Here is a 25,291-nt window from a genome sequence, read left to right as displayed (position 1 = left end):
GGCCAATAAGTCTGATAAACTACGACTATAAAATTCTCTCTCGGATCCTAAAATAGCGTCTTGAAAACGTTCTTCGTTCGCACAGCGTGCTGACCGACGCGCAAATATGCTCAAACCCGCACAAGAATATTTTTCAAGCCACCCTGGCCTTGAAAGATAAGGTCGCTCAACTAAAAACCAACAAGCGAGGAGGAAAATTAATTTCAATCGACCTCGACCACGCGTTTGATCGAGTCAACCACAACTTCTTATTCCACACCATGCTTTTACGATGCCCAAAACAGGCGTGTGGACAGCAAACCAGCTGAACGAAATGCGGGCTTTGTTCAAGCGATTCGAACGTATCGCAGGCGTCCGCTTGAGCGAATCAAAAACTACAGCAATTGATGTGGGGTTTACGGTAGATCAGCTATCAGTACCGTGGCTCAGGACAGAAAACAAAATCAAAATCTTGGGTATAATCTTTACCAACTCGGTCCGGGAAATGACATCGCTAAACTGGGACATCCTCACGATGAAATTTGCTCGCCAAGTATGGATGCAATCGCTGAGCAAGCTGACCCTGCCCAAAAAAGTCACACTACTAAATACCTTCATTTCGTAGAAGATGTAGTACATGGCAGCAAACTTACAACCGACAACAGCTCAAATGGCTGAACTTACGGCAAAGAAGACGGTGGTTTAAAACTACAACTCCCGGCGATTAAGTGTACAGCGCTGCTGATAAACCGCCACATACAAGTGATTGAATCCTTCCCCTATTACAATTTGAAGTCACGTAAATAAAACTAAACAAAATTCCCCTATTACTCTTCCTTCTTCCGTCAAGCAAATCCCTCGCGAGCAATTTACCTTTCCTGCCTAAAAACTATCTTAGAAAACATCCCAACACTTCCTACCTAAATTCGCCAAAACCCAATCACCGATCTAATTACCCGCTTCTTCATTGAGCGTACCGACGGAGCCAAAGTGGAAATTTCCAACCCGAGAACAAACTGGAGACGTGTGAGTAAACCAAAAAGTCCCACTACTACACACTATGAGGAGAGCAGACGGTGATAACTGCACGTACTGCGTAGAACCAGTGGAAACCATGCAGCACTAATTTTTCGAGTGCGACAGAGTACAAGAGGCCTGCACACTACTACGAGTAAAAGTGCTGGCGGTGATCGGCGAATGGCGTTTACAAAACGACGAATTGATAAGACCTTCATTAGCACGATTTGCGACGACAAATGACCTTCAGTGTGATCAGTTCTCAAAATAGTGCCAAATGAGCATTGCCAAATAACCGTTATGCCAAATGTCCGTTATGCTAAATGAACTTATACCTAACAATTTTATGCCAATGACTTTATGCCGATTGACCCAGAACCGCATCAAACGTGTATTGGTTGGACATGAGCCTTGACATCCTGCAAATAAAGTCCCGACTTCCTTCGGGAAAATAGAATGTAGCCACCGTCCCAGAAGCCCATTGCTCCACGAAATTTTCCACATATCGCGCGTTCTCTAACGAGAAATGCTAAAAAATTCATTGAAGCAAATTGGTCCATCAAAAATGTCACCTTTTAATGCGCCTACCTTGGCTAAAGCGTCCACAATCTCATTGCCCGCGATAGAGCAGTGTTATGGGACCCAATCCAAGGTAATCTGGTAAGATTTTTTCAGATAACGCACTTTCCCCAGGAAAAACGGTGAGTGCTTTCCAGGCTTCGCAGTACGGAGGCCCTCAATGCAGCTGAGACTGTCCGAAACGATGAAATAATGGTCGACGGGCAAGGTGTCCATGATTCCAAGAATGCCAACTAATTCGGGGACGCAAAATGAAGCAGGATAACTGAGTTTGAAAGAAGCAGCAACATTGATTGGTTGAGAATTGATCCGTCAGTGTAGAACATTTTGCCGCAGTTAACTTAGAAAAAATATTTGCGATCGGTTGTGGGCAAATGTGATCCGGGATTCCACAAATCTCTTCCTTCAAGGATGTGTCGAAAAATACAGTTGAATCAGAATTATCCAAGAGATGAAAACGGTTAAAGTTATACGAAGATGAATTGATGATCTGTGCTGTGTAAACGAAGTACAAGGACATAAATTGGGTTCGAGAATTCAGCTCGACAAACCATCCGCAATTTTCAATCACCAAGTGGTTCAAGATATCGCATCGAATGAGCAGTTGATTTTTCAACGGACTTCTAAACTCATCGTATGGATCAAGTGCATGCAACCCAAAGTAATGCGCAAACAACGATACTAGATTCTCTCTAGTTTGATGAAATATATGTTCGCAGTTGTTTGGTACAGCCTGATCAGGTCTTCTGGAATGGCACCGCCATGTTCCGATTGTTGTACGGAGAAAGTTTATCATCTGTTGGCACTTCTGTTTCAGATATCTAGTGTGACAGCACTGGGTACCTTTGGAGTCGAACCATATCCCGAAAAATTTGAGTATTGAAACCTGAGCAATAGTTTAATCCATTAATTTAAGCTGTAGTTTCGCTGATTCACGCTTCCTTGAAAATACGACTAGCTCAGCTTTCTCCGTTGAGAACTCAATACCCAACTGGAGAGCACAAACAGAGTGTTCAAGGTATCCTGCAGTGGTCCTTGTAAGTCGACGGCTTTGGAAGCAGTAATAGAGACCGCTCCGTCCGAAAGCTACCCTAACATGCAGGAATTGACAAGATATTCGTCAATGTCATTCACGTAAAAGTTGCAGAGTAGGAGGCTAAGACATGAGCCCTGGGAAAGACCCATTTAGCTAATTCGTCGATAAATCACCTTACCAAAAATTCATGCGTTTTTCAGACAACATGCTTAGCAAAAAGCTTAAAATCGGTGAAAGACTATGCTGGTACAGCTTCTCAGAGAATCTTGAAAGAAACTAAATCGAAAGTTCCCTAATATTCAAGAAAACTGATACCATCTGCCTTTGCTACCATAGGTCATTTGAATTTCTGTTGAGAGCAACACAAGACAATCTTTCGTCCCTTTGCCATTGCGGAAGCCAAATTGTGCATCTGACAGTAAGCCATTTGCTTCAACTCAATTGTCGAGGCGAGATAGGAACATTTGCTCGAAGAACTTTTGGGTAATCGGTCGATACGAGATGTGGTCAGAGGCAGGTTTTTCTGGTGTTTGGATGGCACAGGAACAATGTTACCCTCAAGAAACTTGTTAAATAAATTCAACAAGCGTCTCTTGGCAAATCTGGCAGATTCGTCAACAAGTTGAATTTGATTCTATCTGGCCCTGGGGCCTAATTGTTACATGATAGGAGAGCAAGTGAGAACTTCACCATCGAAAAAAGTGTTTCGTTTGCGGTATCGTGGGGGGACGCGGCGCGGTAGATCTTCTGTGCCGGTACGGAATCTGGACAAACCTTGTTGGTGAAATCGAATATCCATCGGTTTGAATATTCCTCGCCCTCGTTAGTATCGTTTCGGTTTCGCATAGTGCTCATTGAAGTTTCTCTCGTTACCCCGTCGACAAACCGGCGCCAGTAACTACGTTTCTTGGCTTTCATGAAATTCTTCATTCGCTGTTCTACCGTCGTGTACTGTCGATAGCTAGTGGCTAACCCGTCGTCCCGGAAGACTTTATACGCGGCAGCCTTCTTCGTGTATACGTCTGAGCACTCCTAGTCCCATTACGGAACGTTTTTAGGTGTTCACACTTGGTACTCGTTTCGTCTTAGATTGAATCGCGGTACCGAGAATCAGGTCGGACTGAAACTTGTACTCTTCCTTTGGAGGAAGTACTGATTCGGTAGTTTCGGATATCGCGGTCGCTTAGCTATTCCAGTAAATATTCCGTGTGAGATCATATGAGACATTCATTGATTCCAATGATGCTGAACCATCGGCAGGTAGTCACTACCGTGAGGATCCGGTATAACCTTCCACTTGCAATCTAACCGTAGCGATGTCGAGCATAAAGGTATGTCCAGTGCACTTAATCTTTTCCTAGTTTCCAGCCCCTCGCAAGAGTTGTAAGAGGTATTATCGTCAGTTGGCGAGAAAGCATACGGGTTTTCCGATGTAAGTAGGGAAGCTCTTTTAAGCATTTCACCGTAAGAACGTCTGGAGTGATCTTTGACGGATCGCTTTAGTTTATCTGCGCGAGGTTTGTACACCGGGGAAACCCACTTTTCAGCAGGCTTCCTGCATAGATTGCCGAACCGCAGCTTGTTGCTACAGTAGGTGGCCGTATGTTATAGCTGTTTGCAGTTAAAACAATTCATGACCCGCGGCACAAACAGACGAACAGGTAGACGAGCCCCATCAACGTAGTTCGGCAAAGTCACGCGAAACGAGTCTGATGGATAGATAATCCATCGTGAAGGGGCTATTGCTAGCGATATCGTTGGCCTGTTTCAGGCCAGTCACGACTACGCGTATTTTATCTGACTGGACCTATTTATTTTTGTGCACGACTTGATTATTAGAAATAAGATTAATATTAAGGTCACCATCATAGGGGCCTTGTTATGCCTGTGGATGTATTAAACTAATAAATAAATAAATAGATGCAGACTACAAAAGGCTGAATTTTTTTAATTCTTCAAGCAAGTTAGCTTGCCTTTTGGACAGCGTTGCAGTAACAGAAGAGTTCGCCAATAGAGCAGACGAAGGTATGATACATAAGGATTGTCAAGTAATTGGTGTGCTTTCAGGACCTCGCATCACATCTCAGTTGATTCAGTCTGTAACGTAACTTTTATTGATATAAGTCAAGGCAATGGGAGACAGTAGGTTTTATTTCATCGTTACTATTATGCGTAGGACATTGGGTAATTGTTTTGAAATAATTCATCTGAACATTCCAACTCGACAACATTTTAGTTCATAATTTCTACATATTAAATTACCGTACCCATCCCCCCTCACCCCTCACTACGCCCTTTTGCTCAACTACCTACGCTCATGAAATTGAGCTAAGGCTTTTGAATAATTCATCCAAACATACCAATGTGGTAAAACTAAAATACATAATGTTATTTTGGAATGCTATATGAAATACCATTGGTACACCCGCAGTGTTGGCAATAAAAATGATTTTTGGCATTTAATTCGATGTATCGAACTTTGAACAGCTATAACTTGGCTTAGAGACATTCTAACGCCATACATCCTTCGGCAAAATTGTTCAGCATATCCTGGACTATACTTCTATCTATTTGTTGGCACACTACAGGAATAATTGTAGTCTGTAGAATTAAAAATGCAAAAATGTAGGTTTTCCCATACTAATCTCCATACAAATTTCAAACGCAATGCGCTACGCCGAGTCAACACCAAAAGACCCCAAATTTTGCACAGTTGTTTGGGACCCCAAAAGGAACCAAAAAAGTGCTGTGCTTGGTTGATGTGGCTTTGATTACGTTTTTCCATATAACAATGCCCCACCCTAATAGATATACATAATAAATACCTATACCTCATGTATGACGTGATGGTCGGAAGAGTGGATTAGTAACTCCTCCCTTTAATGTAATTTTTGTAATGTAATTGTGCATTTGTAACTTACCTTAGACACTGGTATCTTTTTCACTTTTTTCAATTTAGCTACAGGAGCTTTCCTACGTGCTCGCGGCAAAATAGTCTTTTGCTCGACATTATTTTCAGGATTCTGGTTTTCAACTTCATCATTTTCCTTTGGCTCCGGCAGATCCTTTTTGACTGCTTCAATCGCATGAACGTCACCTTCGTCTGATTTTATATTGGTGCTGGAAAACACCTTTCTCTTTTTGACAACATGACGAACACTGCTGGCAATAAGTGTATCGTTGCGCCCGGATTCATCCTCGCTGTTCTCCACCACCTCATCAGAATCCGGATGGATCGATCGATCATAGGCTGTAGTTTTGGCGACGATACGCGCACTAGCTACTTCGCTGAATGAATTCATGCTTAAAGCAGAAATACCAAAGCTGTTCGATGTATCAATGGTCGTCGCAACAGAACTATTCAACGAGGGCAAGCTGATGTTACTCAGTCCATACTTTTTGGTTCGAGAACTGCTAGCCACCAGAGTAACTGTTTCTGCATCCGATGTTTGGCGAGAAAGCCAACCCTCATCCAATTGATTCAGTGGCTCTTTCGATTGCTGTTTCAGTCCAGTACTCTGAATCGGTGACGTTTCTTGAGCTTGTTTTGATTTTTCGTTTAACAATGTTTCCAGATCAGGAAGAGCTTCCTTCCAGTCTGGTGTGACTGACAAATTCAAACTTGCAGTTGACATCGACAAAGAACTATTGGAAAGATGACTGGAAAGAGATTTGCGGGGATTCCTCTTTGGAAGCATTCTAGTAGTACCCATCAACAGTTTTGTGGGAGCTCTTATTTTAAGTTTTACGGGAGTTTTCTCCATCGATAGGTTTGGTGTCATTTTCTTCTTGTTCAGTTCCTTGCCCCATGCTTTAGTATTCTGCTCCAACTCGTGCTCCGCTTCAAACACTGTCACCTTTCCTGCAATCTGATCTGTGAGTAGATTACTGATAGATACATTTGCCGACTTCAATTCACTTAAATTTGAAAAGTTTTCTTCGACGAGACACTCCTGTGAAAGACTCGATTCCATTTGCGACACTAGAGAACAATCAAAATCTTCATCATCATCCAGTGCATCTTGTAAAGTGTTTTCCAACAGTGATGTTTTAAGTTTGTAGTACATTCTATAGGCATCTCGCACATCCGTCGAAGAGTCCCGAATATCATGCTGCAGAAAAAACACATTAAAAATACTTTGTAACACTATTTCAAACTCACCATAGATGCACTACCTTGGAAGGAATTCGTCCATGTTTTTTGCGGAAATCTTTCTCCCATAGTTTTACCTTGCACTTGTATTTTTGGTACCTGATACGGAACGTTGAATCTTCCATGACAAATATCAGCTTAGAGAGTTCCCCAAAACCATTTGTATTTTGCTAGTTATAATTGCTTCTAAAACTATCGATAAAAAGTATCTATTGCACTGACGACGTGAACCGTATAAATTGCGCGCGCGAACGAAACAACAAAACAAAAGTTTGTCAAAAAACGAGGGAATAGACAGATCGATTCGATGACAACCTATCGAAGCAATGCGTTGATTTATACCAGATTTGGCCAAAGGCCTTTTTTGACTTCACTCTTTGCGCAACTGTTCTCTACACGCAACCATAAAATAACTTACATAATAAGTACTTTTAACTTAAATTTAGGTACTTTTGAGCTGTGCGTCGCTTTCGCACTTATTAGTGTTGTCAAAAACAAAACGAGAGATTCGACTCAGTCGAGGTCTTCCGTGCAGTAAGGTACTTTTAGGTTGTTTGGGGTATACTCAAAATTAGGTAAATTCAACTTAAATTTAAATAAATCAAACTCAAGGTTGAGTTATTATTTTTGCTGTAGTTAAATGCAAACTACCTTCAACACGGTTTACCTAATTTTACCTGCCTGCACGATACCACGAGATTGAGTCAAAAGTACTGAATTTTAGGTAGTTTTTCGGTGGATTTGGCGTTTTTGGAACGTGGCTGTAGTCCAATCAATATATATATATATATATATATATATATATATATATATATATATATATATATATATATATATATATATATATATATATATATATATATATATATATATATATATATATATATATATATATATATATATATATATATATATATATATATATATATATATATATATATATATATATATATATATATATATATATATATATATATATATACAGGGTGTTTGGTTCATGGTTAAGAATCTCTCGGTTGGTGATAGACTGCCATATTTGGAGAAAAAAATTGTTCTACACATACCATCAAATCTCAACCGTTACAGAGTTATTGAACTTTTTGTGTAAAAAACTTATTTGTCTTAAAATATCTCTAACTTTAAAAGTATACTTTGTATTTTAAATATTTTAGTTCCATTCGAAAGGTGAGAAAATTTCGCATTGAGTGATGCCCTCACATGTTTCATATGCAAAAATAACGATTTCGAACCCACTACATTTGTGGCGAGCTCATGCTGTGTTAACTATTAAATAGCAGCAAAATGAAAAGAGATGTAGATAAAGTGTCAAATTAAAAGTTATAGAGAACATTAAGGGGCATCAAATGAACAATAGTAACGATAAATTTTGTTGATTAATAATTAGAATAATTAAAAAACTCTCCAAAAAAACACAGTTTTGAGTTATTTCGTTAGTAAAAAATCATTTAGTACAGTTAACTAAAAGACATTTGTACATACATTGATAGGAAATTTTCTCAGCTTTCCAATGAAATCTTGTAAATAATGATATGAAGCATATTTTTAGATTAGAGTCTCTTAAGCACTTGCAAGTCGGTTACGGGAAAAGTATAGTAATGAAATTACTAAGAAATGAGAAAAGATAGAAATATGACGTCCAAGAACAAATTATGAATCGTCCTAAAACTCAACTTTTGGATACTGGATATTGCTATAATCACACTTCATTATTTCGAGAAAATTAGCAAAAACCTCCTCAAAAACACTAACTTTTAACTACTTTACAGTTAAAAGGTAATTAAAACTAATTACTTAAAAGATATGAGAACATCATTCAATAGAAAATTTTCTCACCTTTCGAATGGAACTGAAACATTTAAAATACAAAGTATACTTTTAAAGTTAGAGGTATTTTAAGACAAATAAGTTTTTTACACAAAAAGTTCAATAACTCTGTAACGGTTGAGATTTGATGGTATGTGTAGAACAATTTTTTTCTCCAAATATGGCAGTCTATCACCCCCCGAGAGATTCTTAACCATGAACCAAACACCCTGTATATATATATATATATATATATATATATATATATATATATATATATATATATATATATATATATATATATATATATATATATATATATATATATATATATATATATATATATATATATATATATATATATATATATATATATATATATATATATATATATATATATATATATATATATATATATATATATATATATATATATATATATATATATATATATATATATATATATATATATATATATATATATATATATATATATATATATATATATATATATATATATATATATATAGGTGTGGCAGAACACACGGTTTGCTAGTGTTGACAACCAAAAATATGTAAACAATCCTTTTTTTTATTTCGACTATGTTAGTCACATTTTCTTTTTTACATTTTACCGACATTCAATTAGCTAGAGATTTCTGGGTAGGGAAAGTTATGAAACTTAGAGCCATAGTACTCAGGTGAGAGCAAGGATGTGAAGTAAACAGATCGGAAAACTAGAATTGGCAGGGTCATTAGAACAGGCTTAATATCGTACGGGCTTAATCTGTTAATGAGGGTCGAGCTTAGGCAGAATAACTACGAATCACCCGAGTTCACTAACATGTGTCCTGATAAAGGTAGACGTGTCTATCCTTACCATGACAACCGACAAAAATTAAGCCACGAAGATCACCACTGAAAACCTGTCGACGATTAGCATCAATCTTAATGATGATTGCTGCTGTTCATCACTGTTTGCCTTTCAAAAAGGCAAACAGTGTATAATGTTTATCAAGTCACGCGTGTTTTTTGAAAAGGGCCAATAAGCATACTGTCAAAATACAATTTGAAGGGAAATTCCGGACAAACCATTAATCGCAGATTATAAGTCATAGCAGTAGACGACAGAGAAAACTTTTCTCTTTCATAAAATGTTAACATCCATTCTCGGCGAGTTACGGTTTGTCCGGAATTTGCGCTCAAAGTGAATTTTGACAGCATGCTTATTGGCCGTTTACAAAAAACACGCGAGAAGTGTAAATCAAGACGGATACAGGTGGGCACATTTTTCTATGTGTGAGTGCGATCATTTTTCTTCGATGAAGCCGAAAAAACAAGAGGATATGAAAAAAGGAAAGCATAAACAAATGACGTAGTGGGCCTTTTTGTTGCCATAAGTTTTGTTTCGGTTCGGTTCATTTTGCACCACGCGCCAAAGAATCAGGATACTCGCTCGGATGTTTATCCTAATAAAAATAAATTAAACATGAACTTTAACCCATATAGTGCAACGATTCCAAATATTGTTTGGATGATACCCTGAACAGGTCGTCAGGCTCTTGTATCATACGATGTTTATTAGGCTATGTTTACTTCAATACTCAAAAGTGTCAAATGACCCCACCTTGCTTTGTCTTATCTTGAGACCTTAAAAACATAATTTTCTAAAAAAACATTTGGCATCCCTGCTGATTGGCAAATTTTCATGCAAGGATGCCAGGTACAGGGATTAATCTGTGTTTTACAGATTTTCAATGTTCTGCACAGATTTCCAGTTTTATGTGTTTTTTTCCACGCCGTGTGTTAGCTTATGTGGAATGTTGATACAGTACTGCTGATTGATTTATATGAAGATCTAACCCACGGTGTGGAAAAAACTGCTTTTTTCATTTTCGATTTTTGCCCTTTCTCTGTTCAACCTTAATACACCGATTTCCACAGTTTTCTGATATAAAGCACTGCAGACTAGCACAGATAAATGGCGTTTTTGCTTGATCTCGAAACTGAGTGAGCAATGATGTGAAAATCGCCTCTGGAGGAATTTGTTTCACATGATTGCTTAGCTTCACTCACCATTTTCTATCGTTTTTCCCCGTTGGATACCACCAGTCCGACATAAATTTCTCAATTTTTGACCGCGCGCTCAATGTACACCACGTGCAAAACCCAAATTAATATTAAAAAGGTCGCGACTTAATGTTTTGAGACAAACTTGTACGTTTTCTTCAAGCCAGATTTTTACCCATAGGCTGCGCATAGATTTCAAGAAATATTACCTGGCATCCCTGATTTCATGTGTATGAGTGAGTTTATTATTGCAGGTGATGGGATGGTGAGTAGGGAAAATAGAAAATTTGTGTAGATGAAAAATACAAGTTACCACCAAATTTGTCAGCAATAAGTTTTTTCACGTCTAAAATCGTGAAGAAGTATAGCGCAGTAATATTTGAGACATAATTGCATCGGGATAGCTCCATTGTCGCTTAGCTATCTTCCGACACGGTACACAGAACAAAAGTTAGTGAGATCCTAAAGTTTGACATAATAGCAGTAGCAGGAGATCGAACGAAAGTTTTGGGCTACAGCATCAAGAATAGGTCGAGGAATAAATAGTCTAAGAAGCACTTTTGGTGCTGTATCATCGGTGTTTCGGTCGTAAAACAGGCGCAGACTATCTTTAGCTTTGTGAAATTTGTTTCTGGAAGGGTAAAATGATCAAATTATTCTCGCTAAAGCAACAGAAGAAAGATGGTGAGGCAACGCCAAAAACTGGTCCCCAGAAAAAAGCTTTCACTGCAGCACAGCTAAGGATTACGAAAGGTAAACAATGGAAGTGAACAAAATGATATATTTTGTCTTTATCTGCAAATAGCATTAATTTTATTTGATTATTTGTTGGTGTGCTTTATTTCAGATATTAACGAGTTAAACCTACCTAAAACCTGTGCCACTGAGTTCCCTGACCCAGACGATCTGCTTAACTTCAAACTGATCATTTGCCCAGATGAGGGTTTCTACAAAGGTGGTCGATTTGTGTTCAACTTCAAGGTGAGTCTTGATACAGAAGTTCAAGGTCGAAACTTTGTGGAGAAACTGGCTGTGAATTTATCGCTACGTGTTTGGGTTTAGTTAAACCTAATAATAAATATTCCGGAAGATATCTTTTTTATATTGTGCATTCCATTCGATTCGTTATAATTGAGATTAGAAGTTTGCAAACATTTATAAACATGTTAGCTTGTGTTGATTCGTTTGGCGCATTTACTACTACCCATTGTGTACAAATTACCTACATGGGCACGTTCGCAATTTACTCCGAAGAGTAGCGCATTGCCATATAATTTCATTATTTTCCTGATCTGAAAGGAAAAGCTTGGATTTTTCACTTTCCTATGAAGGAATAATGAATCTTACTCGCTCCTAATGTTAACTCTAACCAAAACTACCTTTTCTTGACCTGATGCACAGTGTAAACTAACAGATTTTCGTACGCAATAAAACTACAAATTACCTTACTGATAAAGATTTTAGCTCCTTGCCATTATGGGTTAGGAACAATCAAATATCTTCAAGTTATAGCTTTCTGTACATAGGTTCGTTAATGTATGGCTTAACTCTATGGTCGTCTTATTGATCAGTTTCATTTCAGTTTTGTCCAGACATAAACAGATTAAGAGTTAAGCGTCCAAAGGAATCCAAAATGTAACATTTTGTAATGGCAATTGAAAAGATAAGAAAATGATTGAAGGTTAGAAAAATCCGTTGCATTTCTTCTAATCGCTTCCGTGCCTTTTATGCAAAATTCTACAGTTGCATGAAAATAAATGTTGTGGTCGAAGACTACAATACGTTACACGGCCCGGAACATTCGCTAATGGAAAGATACTGGGTAATTACGAAGAAGCAACTAAAAAATCAAAAGTTTCTAAAAATGCTGAAAATATAACGCGAATAGAAGATAGCTGAGAGAGAAAAGTTACAGATAATACTATATAATACATATCACAATCTGAATCGTTTCTTAATTTGGATAACGAATTAATTTTTGACTACGCCTTCTACGTAGTGCAATAATTTCGAGAACAACTTTTAATTGCAAAGCTGAAAAATATCTAATATATATAAATTACATCGATACCGCTCAGTTTGATGCGTTGTACTTCGGACTGAGCTAATGGAAATCAAAGATTGCATTCGCCGAGGTTTCGTTTGTCTCTTCCGTTTCACCATGCATAACGCTAGGGCAATCTATAAAAACCAATATGCCAAGAAAATTCAACTTTTAAAAATATGTCTTGGTTACGATTTCAACACGAAGATGTCTTTAAACTAATATATTTCACAAAAAGATTTTTATTTTTTAACTACGGGACTTACAATAGTGTTGTTCTTGTGCCTAAATTAGACTCATAATAGTACTCTCTAACGCAACCTGATCACAAACGCGAACATGCAATTGCAATCATCTACAGATACTTACACCCGCGATCTCGCCAACATTAAAATACTTCGGTAATTAAGTGGACGTTGTACCACCTATAAACTTATCAACGCGGTCTCAAGCATTAACCCACCGCTCGCGCGATCATAAACCGGTTACCTCTGGAAGTCTATACTCGGTCTTAGCAGCCTAGACTCATGTCTTCAGTTGAACCAATAAAAAAATCACACTCTTGCTCACTAGACAACATGACCGGGAACTCTAGTGATATGCGGAAAACTGATTCCCTTCTAGCATCCGTTCCATACACTAAAAATTAAGCATTAGATTCACGGTCCTTTCAAGAATACACGCGAATATGCAAATTTATGCACATGAAATTATACACGCTAGCGCATTTGGTGAGATCAATCCAATGTAATTTTTATTATCCATTATGTTGTATATTATGTAAACCACACCAATTCCACAACCCAAATTCCTTCCTTACTAACAATATCAAATATCCGTTATACCTATGGAGATTGCGTGGGTTCCCCGAGTCTCCTTAAGTAGGTATTCAACTAACTTTCCCATCCCTTTTGCGATCGTAAGGACATGGCCAGGTGTGCAATGAACTATACTATTGTATAAAAAGATTTCACTGTATCAGCCACCCATGATGAGTGTGGTCGTTTTTGCTATGCTATGCTATGAAATTATACGCGCTAGCGCAAGCGGCAAACACGTTAACGTACAAATGCTTGAATTCTTCGCGATCATCCACACACACTTACGCCCGAGATCTCGCAACCATGAAAACACCCCGGTGACTAAGTTACCGGTTTAGCACTTATAAATATACAAACGCGGTTCTAAGAGTGCACCTACTACCCGTGTTCGCGCGATCATGAATCGATTACGTCCGGAAGTCACTACTCGGCCCTAGCAGCCTAGGTCCGTGCCTTCAGTTTGGTCAATAAAAGATGACGCCCATCCACTAGACAACACGTTCCAGGCCGACCCAGAAACTCAAGTGATAGTCCTAAAATCTGATTTACTAATTACGGATACAGCTGATTCATTGTCACCTCCATTCTAATCGTCTTGCTCTCGATATTGGCTCCAAAGAAATAAGGTTCGCTAATTTTATTCACCGCCTTCACAAGTATATTTACCTGAAGGGTCAGATTCACTGTTATAGTCAACACGGAGCCGTTTGAAGTAGTCATGTATGTTGTCGGTCTCCTCACTAGCGTCCTCAATGAATTTAACAGTATTTTTGTTGATTTTTTAACCGATTGCAGCTTTTATGAATGTGGCCTTTTTGTTTGCGAAAATTGCACATAAAATTAGCGTATCTTCCCTGACTGGAGGACCTAGGCGCGAAACGCGATCTTCCCCTGTAAGAATATCGATTAAATCTGCTATCCCGATCATTCCTACTCTTCGATCTATTACGCCGCAAGTTATCATTACTACGCGTCTCGTATCTAGCATCCCGTCTCCCTAGACGGTGCTTTATAGAATTAACATTAACATCCGCATTTAAAAGCTCATTTTTATTTTTTTTCTGCCGTCCGAATAGTCGATTCTTCCTCGTCTAAAAGGCGTTGTTGCAATTTTTATCAAATACCAAAATACAAGTTGATCTTTAATAGCCATGTCGCGAAATCACATTGCTCAGCTAGAAGTTTTACTCCTAAAATAAAATTTTCCCCGGACTCCGTCGGTCCTTGTTTCCGGCACCTGAATTTTAATCTTAGGACAGTGTCCAGCTCAACATTGTCGAACCTTTCTTTTAGTTATTTTGTAATGGTGTCATAGCTTTACGTTTTCAAATCTGTGCCTGGATAAAGCAACTTTAGTTCTTTGAAAATGTGCATTCCGGAAAAGCTCATAAAAATGTTTTTCTTTCGTTCGTTAGTGATACTTTACGAGAAAAATGCTGTAAGCACTATACATAATTTCTAAAAGACGTGCCTATTGTAGGGTATGAGCCAGTAAAGCTCTGGTCACGACACCTCACTGAGCAAAAAGCATCTGAGAATTTCATAGGTCTCGGCATATGAACCAACCTTCTGACGATGCCATTGAACGCTTTAGAATGTCATAAGCAGGCTTATGAATTCATTTATCTTTATTCATGAACTCCACAGATGTACAAATAATGTATTTCATAAAACAGTCTTATGACTTCGCTCCAATATATCCGTTTAAGAATTTTATAAGTTTTTCTCATGAAACCCATATGAGATCTGTTATAGATTCTGAAAAATTATATTTTGTTTTTCATAAACGTCACTTTTGTGAAAAGTTCATAATTGTTTCTTATAAATTCAGTACTGGCCTGGACGGCCAACCAGGAGCTAATAGTTTCAGGCCAGCACTTTTCGGTTACCGCTGTTTGAAACAAAAGAAGTTAGATTTTTAGTCAAATTGCAACAAAATTTTTAAATAGCTGTTTTTTATGTTATTCAATGAATTATTGTGAGCATTGCATCAGTTTACATGGTTCCGATTATTTGAAATGAAATAAGTTGTCTGACGCGTATTTTATAATTATCAAAATCATTTAAGAAGTAGCAATCATTAGCATTCAGTTGTCAAGTCCAGTTTCCCAGTTGTCTTAAACCAGTTTCCCAGGAAATATTGACGAAGCGTTGCTCATTATGTTAAAATTTTTAATATTCAATGAGAGTTTTCTCTTCAATCTTCTGAAGGGATCTACACCTGGTGGTTCATTTGTCCCGAATTGAGTTCTACAAGATGACCACACGAATGAACATGGTGAATGACGTTCATGTTTGACAATTCTCGGTGGTTTGTTTACTTTGTCAGTTCCGTGAGTTCGAGTGCAACGGGTATGGGTACTATTACATTTAAACTCACGTAACTTTCATGTAAACTAACCACCGAGAATTGTCAAACAAAGTTCATCCGGCTCATTTTGTGGGATTATGTCAGTTGGTGTAAAACCTATCAAGGTTGATTTTTACTGTTGCTTTTTTGTCTACTGAAAATGGTCGAGAAATGTCAACAATATTCTATTTTTTAAATAAAAGCGCAATAATATCCATGAATAAAAAATTATGGAATTCATTCCAACATTGTGATAAATTTCATAAGACATGGAAATCATTATTTCTACTATGTTTTCTTCTTATAAATGTCGGCAATCTTCATAAATGGGCACCTATGGCGTTCATTCGGACATTTTCATAAATTTTATAAGACTGCCTTATGAAAATAATAAGAGATGGATTTTGAAAATTTCCCCTCTAAATCATAAGACAGATTTATAAAATCCATTTAGAATCCTTATGTCTGAATGTCATAAGACGTTTTTATGGAAATTCAATGTAAATTTTGCTCGGTGTATGACATACGAGTCGATGCTACCAATCTACATCATGCTACTAGGGGAACGTCACTACAAAATAATTGCTATATTTCGTTCGATCTTGCATGAACTTTTATTTTTGCTGTAATTTTAGAAAAGTTAAACCTTTTTCTATGAAATCGAGTATTCGAAAAAATTACAACAAATTTATCCAATTTTGCTCGAATTTCGACCAATTTGATGTAACTGGCAACTCTTCATGCTCTATTTTCCCTATTTTCGAATCATTCTATAATTCTGGCAACACAATTTATGTTTTTATTTGTCCCTGCAGTTATGCTGCTGGAAATATTTTGTTTTGATTTCATCGAGTACTGAAACTGTCAAAACGTGAATTTCGAGTATTTTTTTTTCATGCGACGCTTCAAACCAGCCCAGCCCCTTGACAAGGACGACGTCTCGGTAAAGCCAGCATCACTGCCTTGAAAATCGAAACATTAATTTTGAATCGAATGATCAAAAGCTGTAATTAGTTACTAAATGTTGTTTTCTGAATAATACGGTGTTAAATCATCCCGCAAGATGCAAAACGTCGTGTGGAATGCTTGAATATCGTGTATAGTGCCGAACATAATTCTTTCTTTGGGGCTTTATAGCTATAACGCCCCATATATGTAGGTCGCTGTCAAACTCCATATGATGGTATGGGGTTGCCAGAGGGCTAAACCAGCCCTCTGGCAACCCTATACCAACATATGGAGTTTGACAGCGACGTTATCGCTATAAAGCCCCAAACAAAGAATTTTGTTCGGCGCTATGCACAATATTGAAGCATTCCACACGACGTTTTGCATCTTGCAGGATGATTAGATGCCATATCATTCAGAAAATCGGTACTTAGTAACCAAATACAGCTTTTAATGATTCGATCCAAAATTATTTTGATTTTCACCGCAGTGATGCTGGCTGTACAGAGACACCATTCTTGACAGCGGGCTGCTTCAAACCATTATCAAGCAATGCAGGCAATTGGATCCGAACCAACAAATGCCAATCTTTATCAATCGATTTAGAATTTTAAATTATAAGTTCATTTCATCAACAAATCACGGAGTGTCGTCCTCCTCGCCATGCCTGCACCAAATTAAAATTCTCGCGTTTTTTTTGTTAATGGCCAATAAGCATGCTGTCAAAATTCATTTTGAGAGAAAATTCCGGACAAACCATAGCTCACCGAGAATGGATGTTAACATTTTATGAAATAGAAAAGTTTTCTCTTTCGTCTGCTGTTGTGATTTATAATTGGCGATTAATGGTTTGTCCAGACTTTCCTCTCAAAGTGAATTTTGACAGTATGCTAATTGGCCCTTTTTAAAAAAACACGCAAGAATTGGCAAATCAAAAGTAAAACTAATTAAGGAAACGCACGTACCAAGGGCGTCCTTCGCTCAGCTTGCACACTTACCGGAAGCTTGAAAGAAGGTCTGCCAGTCTGCGCTGGCTTTCGCTGCTACAGCAATCGATTTAGATTCCGGATTGCTAAATTCCTCCTGTGTTCCTTAGACCGCTCAGAAAAACAATGAATTTTTGAAAACTATCGTCCCACTCCTGAATCGATTCTTAGTCCCACCAGGAGTACTTGCACCAAATTTGAAGCAAATCGGACAAGTCTAGCTAGCGGACCAACGTGCCTGAAGTTTGCACGGGTTTTTTCGACAATTTACATGGAGAAAACCTACTAGCTTGCATTTTCGCCGCTAGGTGGCACTGCATGCATCGTATTATCACTATAAGTGAAAATAAGAAAGATAATTTAATTGTTTACAACTTTGTCGAAAATTAACTTCGAAATTAAACTTTTAACGAAGTGATGTCTGAATCAGTTTTTGCATGGGGCTTAGCAGTGCATGGTTGTGTACCAGTGCTCGATTCCCACGAACTATACATTTTTGTGAAATAATCGTTAGGTTTAGCTCAATAGTATGTTCAGAAGAATTATAGTAAATAATACGAGTTATGTTTTGGTTAGAAAAATGTATTTTCGCCTGTGACCGCATAGAGGGTGCCAACACTATTTTTTCATAGAAGAGACTAGCAGTCTTCGACAAAGTTGTAGACAATTAAATTATCTTTCTTATTTCACTTACAGCGATAATACGATGCATGTAGTGCCACCTAGCGGCGAAAATGCAAGCTAATGGGTTTTCTCTATGTAAATTGTCGAAAAAGCCCATACAAACTTCAGGCACGTTGGTCCGGTAGCTACACTTGTCCGATCTGCTTCAAATTTGAAGCAAATACTTCTGGTTGGACTAGGAATCGACTTAGGGGTGGGCCGATAGAGGTCAATTTTTTTCTGTCACTCTAGTGTTCCTGGTGGCTTCACTCCATACGGACGTTGCCACCATTAATTTATTGTAAAAGGAAGCTCGATAGACGAATCCTATCAAAAAACTGTAATGTAGATTGGCTACCTCGTTTTTGCGATTTCATGCTCCTGGATTTTTTAGTTTTCAGTTTTCTTGTCTATACCGACAAACCACAAGCAATTGATGAGCTAGAGGTCAATACTGAACGAGTTACTCATGAAATTTCCCTAGTTATTCGGAAAAAAGTGTTCAAAATTGAACCGATAGAGCTTCATAAACGGCAAAAAAATGCAAAATTTTCATCGAGTAGGAAAAGGTCGAGTTTTATAATCTGCTGTTTTCTCATGGCTTAGTTACTGTCTCTTATATATTTCAACGACCATAGTACTGTTTCTACAAGCTAAATTACAGGAAGTCCATAATAGCCGTTGTAAATGAATCATTCCCTCTAATCCTTACTGAAGGTCGGTCCCAACTATCCCCATGAGCCCCCAAAGGTCAAATGTGAAACGCAGGTCTATCACCCCAACATCGATCTGGAGGGCAACGTGTGTCTCAACATCCTGCGTGAAGACTGGAAACCTGTGCTCACAATCAACTCAATAGTCTATGGACTGCAGTACTTGTTTTTGGTAATGGACCGTCTATTACGGCCTAACATATGCTACAATAGTTTTGAGCTAATCATAATATCTATTGGCAGGAACCCAACCCTGAAGATCCGTTGAATCGGGAAGCAGCTGAAGTGCTACAGACGAATCGACGCCTTTTCGAGCATAATGTTTTTAAGGCAATGCGTGGCAGCTACATTGGGGAGACCTACTTCGAGCGTTGTCTCAAGTGATATAAAAACTCTACACCTCTAAAATGTTGCGTTTATTTAATTATTCTTACGATTGGTGGACGCTATTATATAGACTTTAAGTATAACTAAATGGCCGAAACGGGAAGAAGAAAAAATCGCCAAGTGTGGAGCAAGTGAAGGATACACGATCTGATGACATTTCGCAAACAGACAGAATAGTTTAGTGCAAACTTGATTATAAAAAATGATAGGAACTGTAGATGAAAGAAGTGCAAGTGCAAAACCGCGAAATATTCAGTTATTAAATTGTAACAAGTAAAATATATTTGTATCGAACAGAAAAAACTGCTTTGAGTCAAAAATAGTATAAAAATCCTTATAACCTTATGAAAATAAATCGCAGTTTAGAGGTATGAAGAAAAAGCTCCTCTTATACTGAAAACCTTGACAGCGACATGTACATGCCGAAATGCAGTGCAAAAATTTCGTAGTGGCATGAAAAAGTCTAGAAAGAAGCCACAAAAAATGTTTGTAACGAAAAGTGAATAAATAAATAAATAGAAATATATCACACAAAAGCCGATTTCTGTACACTTCATAAAAATCTACTGTATTCACTTCTTGCAGACTTGTTAAACACAAAGTAGTAACTAATATGTTCTACGATTAATGATTGTACTGACATTAGCGACAAGAGCCAGATTTAAATATAGAAATTTTACCCGACAACTGAAAAAAACTTGTTTTTCTGCATTCTGGTTTTCATTTTAGAATTCAACCAATCCACAAACCAAGTGTGTAGCGCGAAATTTGCTTTGGTGGGTAGGGGGGGTTTTTCTTGTCAAAAATTGTTGATTTTTTGAAAATGCTAAAATTTATTAAGAGTTTGATCAATTATTGCAAATTCAGAAACACAAGTAGTTTAAGGCTCAAGTTACCTCAAGGCTTGGTAGTGTGCGTAAGAAAAATTGTGTTCAGCTTTGCGACCAGATTATCCATTTAAACCTTTCCAAAACTCTAAAAGAAGAATATCAGTCGATTTATTAGATCACCACGATTCAATTTATGCAAAATACCTGCTGGAAAAACTATCGGCTTAGCTGAATGGTGCTTTTGAAAAAGTGGCTATGGTTTTTTCATTGCGCAGTTGTGTTGCGTACCCCAGTACGGTGTGGTAGTGTGACAAAAAATCATAGCCACTTTTTCAAAAGCACCATTTAACGAAACCGATAGTTTTTCCAGCAGCTATTTTGTATGATTTGAATCGTTGTGATCTAATAAATCGGCTGATATTGTTCTTTTGGAGTTTTGAAAAGGTTTAAATGGATAATCCGGTGGCAAAGCTGAACACAATTTTTCCTACCCATACTACCCAGCGTTCAAATCTAACACATGCTCAAAAAAGGTAACTTGAACCTTAATAGATGCCATTCCAGCCTACAAACAAGGTGAACCAATAGGGAACAGTTAAAACCTTCATTATTATCTTGAATAATATGACAATGAAGTCAAAGAATGTGGACTATTAAAGTCGTACAAATGCTCAAAAACTTTTCACCAGTCAAGATCACATAATTTCGAAATCATCAATGCTGAAGGTTTAACATCTTCTAAGAAGTTTTACAATAGAAAACAGCACATCTGTTGATATACAAATTCGTGTGATTAATTCTCATAGAAGTAATTGTGGAGAATTAACTCTTCAAAAATAGTAAAAGACTTGGTGCCTTCAGCAAAGTTGTTGATAATATCATTTTTTAACAATTTTGTTGAAAATCTGAAGAAGGCTACATGAATGCAGCATATCGAGTTATAAAACAATATTTAGGAAATTTTTTAAAGCCAGTTCTCTTCAATATGACTTTTTTGTAAATTTCAGAGACCTTCAAGGCAATTGTAAATTTTATTGTTTATAAACCGCAAAAGAGATTTATCAAATACAGTAATATCAAAATAACTTGTTTCAAAGGTTTGTTTTACATATAGTATACTATATTTCTAGACCCTGTTCACTTTGATAAAATTCAGTCTTCAGCTCAGCAACGCCATCGAACGTGTTCACATAGAACTAATCATCTACCCATTTCACACACTTACACTACTATAGAGTATCACAAAGCGCGCGCATATGTGAGAGCTGTAATTTTTTTTTCGTCGCTCCAATGCACACAGCGCGTTTGTGAATATCATTCTGTTCGCACCGACATGAGAGCGAAGAGAACGGTAGATAAAAGCTGTACGCACACGAGGCGACAGGACACACGCCACAAAATATTCACTATGAATTTTGTTCTACCTATTCCAACGCGGCAACAGCAACAGCGTTGGAGTAGGTAGAACAAAATCCATAGTGAATATTTTTTGTGGCGTGTGTCCTGTCGTCTCGTGAGCGAACAGCTAAAACGACATCATCAAAGAGAAAGGAGCACACCCTTCTGAAGCGCATTAGCTAAGCGGTAAAGAATGACGGGTAGCAACTGGAAAAAGTATACTGAAAGAGTCTGTTTGAAAAATATTTTTCGATTCTCGTTTTCATTCTGCGGCTACCAATACAGATTAGAGAGATCTATAGCCGAGTCCATAACTGAGTCAGTCTGCCGGGACTCTCATTATTTTTTTTAATCATGAAATGTTCGGTCAGTTCCTAAAAGATCTGCACGCCGAAATCTTTCCTATTCCCTTGAAACCAATATTATATGCTGCCTCCAAAATCTGTAGCGCTTTAATAGTAACTGGTTGGCTTTTTTGGATTTAATTTCCGTTGTAAATGTTCACTATAAACGATATGCTCGCATATTTCATGAACGATAGAAAAAAGTTCTCCAAACGAAAATTATAATCTTTCCGAATTCAGTTTCGATCAAGTACAAAAGGATTTCAGTGGTTTTCCTATTGATCATTTCATTCCACTAGCCATTCTGCTCACTCTCATTCATGAAAAGAACTACTTTTCCGAAGGCATCTGACATGCTCGCGCAAGTGCACGCTGAAAGAAATTTGTGCAAGTGCGTTCTGCTGGTTCAATGAGAACTCGAAAGATGGTGTTGGAATCACTAAGATGATGTTGACGAAGGTTTCTAGAGAAAATTTACAATAGGACGTAAGTAACAATGAGAGATTCTCTTTGGGGTCTTTCTCTTCTGTTCATTACTCGGCCATTTCAACATTTACTACTCTAGTCTTTGCATAATATTGTAGTTAAAACTGTCGGCTTTCGATATGTACTGGAAAATTAGTGCAAAGTGTTGTAGTGACGTTGTAATAAACGAAAGAGAAAGTAAACAAAGAGAGGCTCTCAATGTTACTTACGTCCTATTGAAAATTTTCTCTAGGTTTGTTCGTGTAATCTGACAATGGGATACAGTGACACAATCTCATTTTCGTACACCGCTATGTGGAATACTTATATGCATTTTACAAGTACAAATTAAGTTTACGAGACATTTTATATATGTAGAAACAGTTTACTAGACAGCATAGGAATGATACAATAATTATCTTTGCACTACAAATGCTCATTTTTTTTAAAAAATAATCATAATTCTAAAGATAGTCAAATATTCACGCAATCTCATATTCGTACAGTACACATATTTTTTCAAAAATCAATTGAAATTTCTATAATAAATATTCAATGTGCTAGTTTTTATTTGTAATTACAGTTTTCAATCGTATTGGAATGCTAACCACTAGTTTGTGTGCATTCAACTTAAATTTTATCCCATTCTCCTAAATAGTAGTTTCTAAGATCATTCTCATTATAATCCGGATAGTTTCGCACTTTTTATCCAAATACTCCCATTTATTTTTCTAATCAGTTAATAAACGGGGTCCACAGTGGAGAATCCATAACATTCAAACAATTATAAATTTACTCTAAACGCTTTTTGCACACCTTATGCTTTAGGTTCTTCTCCTGATCGAATTTCCAATATCCACCATTTCTTCGTAAAAGTACCATTTTATGGAAGCTTTGCTTTAAAATTTATTTTAAGATATTCATATTAAAATACACATTCTGATCCATCATTCCATCAATGAAGACCATATTTCTAGCACTAGTGGACATATAATACCCCATTCAAAAAAGTCCACTGTCTCTGCGCTTGGCTGCTGTTATAAGGCTTTTACATCCAGGTCCGAGTTCGATTTTCTCCACTTGAAACAACAGCCATTTGAGTCAAAGATGTTGAATTTGGACTCGTTGACAAAGTTTACAATCTTTGCAATATTGTTGTTGTTTAGTAAATAAAAAATCAATTCTTTGTTTTTCTCATTGATGAACAGTTTCTTGCTCAGAACACAGGCATTCTAATTGTCCGTTCTCCATACATTACGAGCCGTACCAGAGCAGACTTATACTTAAATGCTATGATTCAATTTTCCCAATTTTTTCTAATTAAAAATCGTTTATCCCTCATCGTAAATTGTTTACAGTTCAAGTTTTTCGCAATATATGCTCTACCATTCACCACATCAAAGCTGTTAACGACATTTTAAATAGTGGGACGCAACCTTTGAACAATTTCAAAGATTTCAGTGATTTACCTTCATTTTGGTGAGTAATAATTAGTTTTCCTCCCATAATGGCAGCTAGTTTACTTTTTTTAACCATTACGTTAACTTGAGGGAATTTTTTAAACTAGTGTAAAGGAAACTGTGCCAATGAACAGTTTTCTGTAATCATAAAATCTATTTTTCTAAGTAAAACAAAAAATAAAGAAATAACAGGTCTTAAAATTGACAAATTAAGTGACTTTTCAAAAGTGTACGAATATGAAATTGTGCCATTTTCACACCAAGTCATGATTTTTTATGTGTAGTGTACAGAAACTTGCACACTTTAGATTACAAATGATAAGAAAATGACAGATGATGATTCTACTATCACATTTGCAAAACAATACCTATATTAAATAGCGCAAACATTTATGAAATAATATTAAACATAAACACTAGAGGTGTACGAATATGAGATTGTGTCACTGTATCTTGTACTTTATCATCTTTGATATTTCTCTACACTGAACATATGGAGTATCCATGTCTTCAACAAAGTTGTTTAAAATTGCATTTTCGATAACTTTGCTAAGAACACCAAGTCTCGAGGTAAATTTGCTTAAAGATTAAATACTCTATAATTGTATTTTTTTGAAACACTTAAGAAGACTATAAGTAATAGTTGAAATACTAGTATCAGATTGAAGGCGAAAAGCAACTGTTTTTCATTATTATCATTGGAGTGGAATTAAACGGAAGCCATCTAACTTGAAGATTGTTTGTAAAATTCTTCAACAATACTTAACATCGAAATTTGACAGTTTCGAATGAATGTATGTGATCGTAGCCGTGTAAAAGTTATCGAGGATTTATTTTACTTTGCTTCACTATTCAAGCTCACAAATCAACAACGAGTGCTAGTACCTAGCACACAAAATTTTATTACGCCATTTAATTCAGCACTCAAACATACACCATTAATAGGGGGAGTGGGGATAGATGATCCACTTTTTTTGTTAATTGTTATATGTATTAGATCTTTTGCGATAAGATATTATATATGCATGAATATAAAAGAACACACATTGCTTTACTATACTGCCCATAATTGCCTGTCGGCCCCATGTTCTATGGCATTTCCTATCTACATGGAGGCAGGCAGTATATTCAATACTTAACAAACAAAAGTAACGTGTTATCAAAATTATATGCATTTTCGTTGAGTATGTCAAATGGAACCACACCAAAAAAAAAAATGATGTT

General features: G+C 37.0%; 2 protein-coding genes across 3 annotated transcripts in view; one reads left to right on the top strand and one right to left on the bottom strand.

Moving 5' to 3' along the window:
• LOC131693975 (ATP-dependent DNA helicase Q4-like) overlaps positions 1 to 7,026 on the bottom strand; it is a 33,643-nt gene extending 26,617 nt beyond the window's left edge. The window contains exons 1-2 of one of the 2 annotated variants that reach the window (XM_058982290.1): positions 6,788 to 7,026; positions 5,533 to 6,723 (exon numbers count right to left, since the gene is read on the bottom strand). In XM_058982290.1, the coding sequence (XP_058838273.1) occupies positions 5,533 to 6,723; positions 6,788 to 6,889 (1,293 nt within the window). In that variant the 5' untranslated portion in view covers positions 6,890 to 7,026. Of the gene's footprint in view, positions 1 to 5,532; positions 6,724 to 6,773 lie in introns of both variants that reach the window. The other variant, XM_058982292.1, reaches the window with a different exon arrangement.
• A 3,859-nt stretch (positions 7,027 to 10,885) lies between these two features.
• LOC131693985 (NEDD8-conjugating enzyme Ubc12-like) lies at positions 10,886 to 19,811 on the top strand. Its single transcript, XM_058982305.1, has 4 exons — positions 10,886 to 11,411; positions 11,506 to 11,639; positions 19,188 to 19,355; positions 19,427 to 19,811. Exons 1-4 carry the CDS (start codon positions 11,303 to 11,305, stop codon positions 19,565 to 19,567), a joined length of 552 nt encoding a protein of 183 aa, XP_058838288.1. The 5' UTR covers positions 10,886 to 11,302; the 3' UTR covers positions 19,568 to 19,811.
• Positions 19,812 to 25,291: the final 5,480 nt, after the last annotated feature.

The sequence above is a fragment of the Topomyia yanbarensis genome, chromosome 3 (genome assembly GCF_030247195.1).
Source record: "Topomyia yanbarensis strain Yona2022 chromosome 3, ASM3024719v1, whole genome shotgun sequence".
NCBI classification, from domain to species: domain Eukaryota; kingdom Metazoa; phylum Arthropoda; class Insecta; order Diptera; family Culicidae; genus Topomyia; species Topomyia yanbarensis.
The sequence above is the reverse complement of the archived record's forward strand: the minus strand, read 5'-3'. Positions and strand labels throughout refer to the sequence as shown.

Coding starts and splice junctions, on each gene's coding strand:
- LOC131693985 (XM_058982305.1), top strand. CDS start 11,303: ATGATCAAATTATTCTCGCTAAAGCAACAGAAGAAAGATGGTGAGGCA. Junction 11,412..11,505: donor ACAGCTAAGGATTACGAAAG/GTAAACAATGGA, acceptor GCTTTATTTCAG/ATATTAACGAGTTAAACCTA. Junction 11,640..19,187: donor GATTTGTGTTCAACTTCAAG/GTGAGTCTTGAT, acceptor TCCTTACTGAAG/GTCGGTCCCAACTATCCCCA.